This window comes from Morone saxatilis, unplaced genomic scaffold (assembly GCF_004916995.1).
Source record: "Morone saxatilis isolate NCDOM2014 unplaced genomic scaffold, NCSU_SB_2.0 Contig18, whole genome shotgun sequence".
Classification (NCBI taxonomy): Eukaryota; Metazoa; Chordata; class Actinopteri; family Moronidae; genus Morone; species Morone saxatilis.
Window position 1 is genome coordinate 13,117,087 of NW_023339740.1, and position 9,670 is coordinate 13,126,756.

Below are 9,670 nucleotides of genomic sequence, written 5' to 3' on the forward strand. Positions count from 1 at the left end.
TGAGATTTGCTGTGTGTTTCTGTGATATAATTATGATCTTTATTTATATTGCACTTTTCAGACAGAGTTTACAAAGTGCTTCAAACAGAAGACATACAGGTCATGTCAGGGTCTGGCAAGAGCAACCACAATCACAAGTTACTGAGGAACTAAGCCTTTCTTCTTGATGACATGTTCCATCGCAGTCTTTTCACTGGTGTCCAGATTGATCTTGTACTTGGCGAGGATTTTCAGGATGGGCCTCAGCTTTAGCCACCACTGTGTCTTTGGAATACGATGTCTGTGGAGTGAAAACAACATGAACAACACTATCAAAGCCTAGGTAGGTAAATTATTTATGTAAGATATTTCATTAAAACTGGATTAAGTAGTTTCTGACCACTAGGGGGCAGAAAGACTCCAAAGTAAACTCACAGCAAGTGACATTAAGCTTCAGGGCTAACATGTTAGCAAACCTGCCTGTGTAGGCATGTAGCAACCACAGCAACATGGGCATGTACAATGTTTACTGAGTTGGCCCGGGTTGGTCCACTAACTCTAACTGTGTAATGTGAGTAAATACAAAACATTTCATAACAGAATAAGTGGCAAGAAAATAAAGTGAGAGGATAAAAACAAAATCTTACTCAAAGTCAGTGAGTTCTTTAAGTTCTGACAGAGGCTGGAAGACCAAAGATCTCTTCCTCATGCCGAGCACACAGGCTGAATCTGGAGTGTTGGCAAAGATACGACCTGGAGGTTTGAGGTTAGAAATATAGTAGACATTAGCGCAGGGAGCAAAGGAGGTTATCACACAACTGTATACAAGATGTTGTGTTGTTGCCCTCACCATGTCTGTAGCATTCCTTCAGCTTGTCAGTCAACCATAACACAGACTTGATCCCCATCTTGGTACCAAAATTCCTGTCAAAAGGAGTTGGTGTTCCACCCTAATAACAAAGGATATATTTACTTATGTTTATGAAATTTAATCGGGTAGCAAATATAATGAGTCTGCGCACAATAGACAGAAGATCTGTATCTAGTGGCCCACCTGTTGCATATGTCCAAGTACATTCTTCCTGCAGTCAAACACACCCTTGCCCTCCTCTGTGTACAGGTTGAAGATGAAGTCTGTAGTGTAGTTGGCGTTGCATTTCTCATTTCTGAAAAAAAGTAGAATATTGGGTGAGTTGTGAAGCTACAGTGAGCTGCAGGGTATTGAAAGTAGATTTTACTCAGAATAGAAATTACGCTAATTCCCCCAAACCTCAGAATCAGTCCTCTCTTCACTGTGGTCTTCATCTTCTCCACCAGGTGTTCCACATTCACCTACAAGCAAATCAACCATCAGACCACTGAGTTTAAAAATATCCATCCCTCATTGATGTATATCATCCATTAGCTTCCTCTCTTTTGTCCATTTATAAGCACAGACCTCTAGGTCATGAATGTTGAAAGGCTCCTCATAAATGTAAGCAGCATCAGCTCCAGATGCCAGGCCAGCCATTGTTGCCAGGTAGCCGCAGTATCCTCCCATAGTCTCAACAATGAACACTCTTCTTTTGGTGCCAGCAGCAGATTGTTTGATCCTGTCACATGTCTGACAAGGAGAGAGGGAGAAGAATATAATGAGTGCACTTTAGTTTTTTGCATTATCTGATATTTGTTTTGTGTTCTATAAGAATTTTACCGTGGTTATAGTGTTTAGCGCAGTATCAGCGCCAACACTGAAGTCAGACCCAGGAACATTGTTGGAGACAGTAGCAGGAACAACAACAAGGGGAATACAAAATTCCTCGTACTTCTCTCTAGCCTGCACCATCTCCAGACCCCCAACATATGCCTAGTGAAGACAGGGAGGAAATCAGTAAAATGTCAGTGAATAACTGTCACTTACATTTACAAGCTGAGTTTTAGCGTTCAGGCTGTGCTCAAGTTGCTCAAAGTGTGCTATTATAGCTTCTATATTTCTGCTGCTCACCTCAAAGCCTCCAATGATGATTATAGCGTGGATGTTGAACTTAGTGATGCTCAGACTGATCTCCTCCATGAACTCACCTGGCAGAGATCTTTATGAAAGGGGAAAACACATAATCATAGTAGATTACAATGTTAAAAAAGCAACACCGCCAGAGTTCATACAAGTCAGTATACACTTAAAAACACTGAAACATGCATTGTACCAATCAACAGAGTGTTGATTTGTTGAAATATCTCACCTCTTTGTGCCCAGCATGGAGCCTCCCTTTCCAGTCCATCCTGCCACTCCAGACCAACCAATAGGCTCAATCTGTGCAGGGACAGATTGCATATCATGCTCTTTCATATGCATTACTGTAACATGGTAACACTAATTAACTGTCATGAAAATAAATGCCCTCTTGTTTTATTTACATGTGTTTAGCTAATTTACCATTCCATGAGCCAAGCCATCGAAGCCATCGTGCACCGCCAGCATCTGGTGGCCCTGGAGGAGTCCGATTCTGACAGCTGAACGAACTATAGCATTCATTCCAGCACACGGAGCTCCCACGTTCAATATGGCAATGTTGATGTTACTCTGGCACAGGCACACAGACATTTGTCAGAATAAAATTTTCCACTGGGACTTATTGACTGTGAGACAGTGAATGTGCAATAACCGTAGTTCCTTACCTTTGTTTCTGGGATGTGCACGTGAGCCAGCATTTTGTAAGTGTTCCAGTTGTTCTCAAAGCTCCTATTGCCAACATATTGCAGAAATGTACAGACATTTGAAACTCAATGCAACACTTTTAAAATGAATAACACAAAGGTGCATGCCTCACTTTCCCCTGAGCTTCACTGCTTCTTCAAACCTCCCATCAGCCATGGCTGTGGTGACATCTTTAGTCTGATGAGAAAGAAGATAGAAACTATTAATACATACCTGTACATACTTGTGCCCAGTAATGTGAGCTGTTGAAGCCATGTTCATTCATTCATTTTGTATAAACTGAAGAACTCACCACTTGCACGCACTCCATGAGAGGCAGCCTGACAGCCATGTTTCCAGACAAGCTGACAACACATGCAGGAGTGTCTGGTGTGGCCTCCAGCAGAGCCATCACAGATTCCACACCCATCCTGCTTGCCTGAATCATGACAATCAAAACGCTTAGCTTAGAGAAGCAGGTACACTTGTGTTTATTCACATTGTGAACAAGAAATTAGTTTAAAGGTCCAGTGTGTAATATTTAGGAGGATCTATTGACAGAAATTGAATATAAGTATGCTTTCAGTAGTGTATGATCACCTGAAAATAAGAACTGTTCTGTTTTCGTTACCTTAGAATAAGACTTTTATATGTGCAGAGGGAGAGGGTGCTCTTCTTCAGAGTCTGCCATGTTTCTGTAGCTCAGAACAGGCAAACAAAACACTGGCTCTAGATAGGGCCTCTAGATAGTTTTTGTGGCCGCTGTAGTTTCTCCTGCACACTTGAAAGGTTTAGCTGTATTCAGATGGTTGTAATTTGCAACTTTACCACTAGATGCAACTAAATCCTACACACTGGTCCTTTAATTGGTTAATATCTAAAAGGTTTATATATATTGGTCATATTACGAGAATTCTGTCAAAGGCAGATGGAGTTCCTCCTCTCTGGACATGGCCCAGGATGGTGGAGCGGGTGTCAAAGCCCAGCTTCTTTGATACCAGCTGGACAGAGAAATTATGATTTTATGAACAGTCTGCCTCATATGAACAGCCTATATTTATGCTGGTATATTGGAGTTCTGCCATTACTGACCTGTTTGATGTCGTCACATGTAATAGGTTTACCCTTGCGGTTAATTGCTCCCTCTGCAATAATGAGAATATTCAAACGGGAGCCACGGCCTCTTTGCTGAAAGGGACAGAGAAAACCTCGTAAATCACCAAGCAGACTTAAAAAAGACAAAACAGATTCAAATTAGTCATTGAAGATGATCATGACAAGACATTTACATCTGTTAGTCTTCTGCACAGATGTTCCTCCCACCCCTCATCTGGGGGCATCTCTGGGATGAACACCCAGTCAGCGCCACAGGCCAGAGCTGTCACCAAGGCCAGGTAACTGTTGGTAAAGAGTCATCAGCTAGGGTTCAAGTGTCAAAACTGACACTGAGTGATAACTTCTTAAAGTTAGTACATCATAAAATTGACATCCATCATAAAATGAATCTCAATAGGATAAAAAAGCCTCTGAAATGACATTTATACAACAGACAATAGCACAGTAAATATTTCATCAAACAAATTACATCATATCATATCATATTAGAGGTGGATATCACCTTGCCAAAACAGTATTTTATTTTTCAGTGGAGGCCAGTGGGGTCAATTTATCCAATAAAGTGCCACTCTTGCCCCCCTCGGGATAAACTGTAAATACTCCCTTCACTTTTGCACTAGCGCTATTATCAGGTCGATGTAGAAACTAATGACATTCTCATCAGCCTCAGCTGTACATTGTGTTCAGTGCTAATTAGCAAATGTTAGCATGCTAACATGCCTAAGGTGGTGAACATGGTAAATAAATCTGCTAAACTTCAGCCTGTTAGCATTTCCATTGTGAGCATGTTGACATTACCATTTAGTTCAGCCCCACAGAGCTGCTGGTATGACTGTATTTTAATGTAGTTAAGAGGGACATTCACTAGGTTATCCTTAGAAAGTACATGTGTTTTAGTAGTATATCCTGCAGTTTCCACATTTAGCTACTGTATTAATTATTTTACAACCACCCAGTTACAGACTGTATTTTTTGCCTCCACATAGATAAATGGAACTCCATGCTACTCCACACGTAGGCCGTACTCACCCACAGTGCCTGCCCATTACCTCCAGGATGAAGGTCCTCTGGTGACTGCAGAAGGACATATTTCATGTCAAGAGTCTTAAAATGACATGACAAGTCTGTCTGTCAGATAAATGTGTGAACGGTTGCGTGCATACCTCTGTGCTGTGGTGGTGATGGCGTCCACTATCTCTATGATGCGATGCAGGGCAGAGTCTGTCCCGATGGTCATGTCGGTGCCACAGAAGTCATTGTCAATGGATCCCACCATGCCAACGATGTTGAGATGGGAGGAACACTTGGCCTCATTTGCCGTGATCTTACCTGAGCGCAGATTAATATGGCAACACTCTCATATTTATTTGTGAATAGTGGCAGTGGCTTATATTAGAGACAGGCCTTAATTTCTAATTTTCCCTTTAAAACTTTTACCAGGTTTACCCTTTGCTTTGACAAATTCAGTATAATGTTCATTTCCACAGCACTAATTCCATCAGTACAGCAAGAGAGTGGCGAGTATGAGATCATTCTGCTGTATTGATGGAATTAGTGTTGTGGAACTTTACCTGTGAGCTGAAATTTACCTGGCATTTATTAGCAATCAGCCTTTATATATCAGCTTTTATATGACAATTCAAGGTACACCATGTTAAAATGAAAGACCAACATTTCTAAACCAATAGCAATTTGTACCATAATATCAGTGCAGAAGGACAGATGTGAGAAAAAGACATTACATGTGGGGCTCATGCCTCTCACCAGCTTTGACCAGGTCTGCCAGCAGCTCACTCCACTCTGTTCTGAACTGGTTGGCACCTGTCAGACTGCCATCACCTCCAATCACACACAGGTTGGTGATTCCCAGCTTGACTAAGTTGCAAGCGGCCTTGGTACGCCCCTCCTTGGTGCGGAAATCCTGACAGCGGGCACTACCAATCACAGTCCCACCCTGATGCCAGACAAGAGAGGAAGGGTTTCAGTACCAGAATCACAAGGAGACAGATAAGGAGAAGGGGTAGGATTATCTGTAACCGAAGCACTCATGTCTAAGATCTATTTAGTCTTGCTATTTAATGAACCTTGGCATTTAAATGACCATTTGACCTACAGAGCTGCACTGTAGAGGCAAGAGTTGCTAGAGTTACACAGATCATCATCCATTTCACTTACTGTGACCAGCTGATCACAAGTTAAAAACAGAGTGGAGATGATAAATGTGCTTTTGCGTCCATGTGCTTGTTCTCACCAGCTGTAGCATCATTGACACACTCTCCCAAGTAGCAAGGCGGATATTGTCTCCTCCATCCACCAGACCTTGGTAACCCTGTCAACAAACAGCACAATATCACCTTGTTGAAAAGGGGCCATTGCTTCATTCTTACAGGCATATTTTTACTCTGGCATGTTGTATGTTGGGATTTGCTGATTATTTATAGGTAAAGTTGATCTTACATGTTAGGCCATGGAATAGTCCTGAGAAGAATTAGTAGATCAAAAGTAAATGCTATCCATTAATCTTTTAGGTCATTTCTCAAGCAAAAATGGCAAACATTAAAAAATCAAAGCTGTATTTACCTCATGAACAAAATACACCTTGGCTCCAGTGTAAAGTCCCACTCGAACTGTGGCCCTGACAGCTGCATTCATACCTGTAGGCGCAATGTGTGTGTACATGTTAGTCCTTATAATTATGTAAGAAACAATCATTGAATGGAATAATGGGAAAATGGTGCTGAAAAAATGTACAGTATTACTATATTTGAATAGTTTGTGTCCATATTTCTGCAGAATTTCAGCAAGTCTACTCGTTTTTTCTTGTCTAATGTACATTCTATACATTTTTTGAATTAATAACTTTTACCTGGGGGGATTTTGGATATTATCTTTTTTTTCATCTAGGTAAGTGCAGAGATAAGTTAGTAACTTGAGTAGGATATTCACTCTGTGGGTCTGCAATTTGCTTGATGATACAGTGCAAGGATGTTACACAACTCATAGTATTAATAATATTAACATTTATTTTTTCAGTGATAATAGCAATCAGCTAGTGAAGCTGCTGAAGGGAACAACAACAACAAAAACACAGGTTTAAGATAAAGACCATTTTGTTAGACTGTAATTTTATTGTTGGTTTGTAGTTACTGTATGTTGTCAGTGATAGTAGGCAACTGGGCCTCTGCCCACACTCCCAACACTCAGCAGGTCGCTTAAAGGACAAAATGTGGATAGATTAGCTTTTAAGAGAGCCAATAGCATCTCCACTTACAGTGTACAGGATGAGAGGAGAAAAAGGAAGAGTAGGACGGCCTTCTCACTCCAGCACACCACTTTACAAACACATGACAGAAAGGTCATACCTCTAAAATTAGCACTCATAACAGAAACAGTGCTAGGGAGAGAGGAGGAAGGAAGAGAGAGAAGAAACTTGAACTAAAGGGTATAATGATGACAAAAAAGGTAAGGTTGTAATGAGGAGTATTTTGGAGAGTGAAAAAGAAGTCCGAAGGTTAGCATGCTGAGCATTTATAGACTTTGTCCTATGGTCTTATAAAGTTCAGATGGGCAGAAAAAACGGACAGATGAGTAGCTCAGTGTCTCACACGCTCACACCACTGAGTTGCGTGGGGTCACTGACACACTTCCCAAAGGTCACAGTGGAGATATTCCTCATCAAATTAAAGGTCAGGGGAGAGTCTGTCTCACTCTGTGGTCCTAGCAGCTTCAGGTTGAGGAATTCATGCTACCCTTTTAATTAAGTTAGCTGTATGAGATAGAGAGCTAAGACAGCTCTGTTGGAATAGAGAAGCCATTTAAGAATTATTATCACTAATAAAATAAAATATCAGTAGTCAAATTTAATTCTAGTGCTCTAGATACCTAAAAATATATTGTCCAAAAGCAAATGCTACACCTAAACTATGGAAATCTGTGGAGGCTGCAGTACTTGTCTTAGACAACCAAGGGCATCAGCATTTGAATTATAGATTTCTGTATTTCTCACTTCATTTGTCATTAAGCCCTGCTATTGAGTTACTGAGTAGTAATTTCCCACATACCAGATCCTCTCAACCACCTGCTGAGGAACACAAACAACAGACATGCCCTGTCTTGGCGCTCCACACCCACATACCACCCTGGAAAAGCCACCACTTACCCTGGGCATCTCCTCCCGAGGTCAGCACGGCGATGGCCCGACCCACTCCCATCTTGGTGGGATCAGTGGCAGCCGTTTGTGCCATGGTCCTGGAGCTGAAGCTGGCTGAGGGAAAGAGGCCTTGAGTGTAAAAATCCCTGTCACCCTGCTGTACTGTATGGAGTACAAGGAGCCTCTCACCTCTAACTCAGCCTGCCTGTTATGGAAAGCAATAGCAGTTGCAGAAGTGCGCAACTATCCTCTTGGCAGACACTGAGGCACGCATTTAGATGCACACACACACACACAAGCACACACACACTTATACATAGTGCCTATTAAAAGTATTCAGCCCCCCAGTCTCCCACCCACTTTATATTTTTTTTTAATTTTGTTTTACAAGACAGAATTACAGTGGCTATAATTAGGCTTCTTTCACATTATTCTTTTTAGTGTGCAATCTAACAAATACAAGTACAGTATGTGGAAATTAATCTTAAATATAGACTAAACACTAGATAATGGACTGTATCAGTTTTGCACATCTGACTGCACACAATTATTTTCATTTGAAGATAAATGGGCACGTAGTAGTTTTTATAAACAGTAGTTTTTAAGTCCTGCCACAAATTCTGAATTGGATTGAAGTCTAGACACTGACCACTTCAGGGCATCAATATTGCTGTTTTTAATCGATCCTAGTTGAGCATATAAGTTTTACTTTGGGGACTGTTAGCTGTTGGATATTTTAGATTTACTTATTCAACAATCGACTGCACACAAGTGAGCCCCGTCTCCATTCTATGTATTAAAAACAACTGATTACATCAGCGTATTAGATGTGTCATTTTATGTTTTATCCTTGCACTTAATTTAGTTCTGTGTTTTATTTTTAACATTTAAGTATGTTTTTTTTGTTGATCAGCATAAAAAAAAATTCTATTTACATCCAGTGTGGTTCAGTGTTGTAGCTATCATATCCCCACTTACTGTATATTACTATTCTGGGTAACATTTTATTTAGATAATCTACCTAGTGATAGAGTTTATAAAGTATTTGCAACATTTCAACAGCTCATGAGTTGAAATTACACCACTGTGGTGTAGGGTTGGTTAGAGTATGTTAATAAATTGACACATATATACTGTATAATCAGTTAAATATCTATAGACAAAGTGAAACAGCTGAAATGTTGCAAATGTTCTATAAACTAGTTGGTCACAGCAACTGCAGACTCAAATAAAGTCTGTATTGCAAATATACTTTATGGCGCCATTATTAATTACATTGTAATCTATAATGTTATGGTGAAGTGATGTCTTAAACTGAGTTTTTGGTCTTCATCTACCCCTGCCCTATTAGAGACACACATTCAAACGAATAGTGATAGTCCTCTAATTACAGTCTAGCTTACCAGCATCCCCTGTTGGATCAGAGCTCGAGGACGTCTTGCCGTCACATTCAGATGCTAAGAGTTCATCACCACCTGAGGAGGGAGAACCATAACACATCACCAACAATGTGATCCAGCCTCTGTACTGGACATATTATATTATTTAAAGAACCTCTCTATAACTCACTCCATAATAGTATAAGGCAGTATCTCACTCACATGATAGACCCTTTCTACAAAAGACAACACGCTCAAGCATTATTTGTCAGCATTTTCTCTCTCCCCTGTTTTGTTATTGAAAGCATTTGTGATCACCACGTAACATCCTCTATCTGTACATGGCAGGTTAGTTTACTCCCAGTAGCC

General features: G+C 40.6%; 1 protein-coding gene and 1 long non-coding RNA gene across 2 annotated transcripts; one reads left to right on the forward strand and one right to left on the reverse strand.

Annotated features, from left to right (window-relative positions):
- Positions 1-8,166, reverse strand: pfkmb (phosphofructokinase, muscle b). Its single transcript, XM_035661502.1, has 22 exons — positions 7,932-8,166; positions 6,353-6,426; positions 6,024-6,101; positions 5,537-5,726; positions 4,936-5,101; positions 4,802-4,846; positions 3,946-4,054; positions 3,749-3,844; positions 3,565-3,657; positions 2,970-3,095; positions 2,790-2,854; positions 2,638-2,701; positions 2,396-2,542; positions 2,202-2,272; positions 1,964-2,051; positions 1,673-1,825; positions 1,418-1,582; positions 1,250-1,311; positions 1,034-1,145; positions 830-929; positions 627-732; positions 1-280 (listed from the first exon to the last, which is right to left on the reverse strand). Exons 1-22 carry the CDS (start codon positions 8,014-8,016, stop codon positions 139-141), a joined length of 2,337 nt encoding a protein of 778 aa, XP_035517395.1. The 5' UTR covers positions 8,017-8,166; the 3' UTR covers positions 1-138.
- Positions 7,149-8,096, forward strand: LOC118327956. Its single transcript, XR_004796727.1, has 2 exons — positions 7,149-7,234; positions 7,837-8,096. It is a non-coding gene; the product is annotated as an uncharacterized LOC118327956 (long non-coding RNA).
- Positions 8,167-9,670: the final 1,504 nt, after the last annotated feature.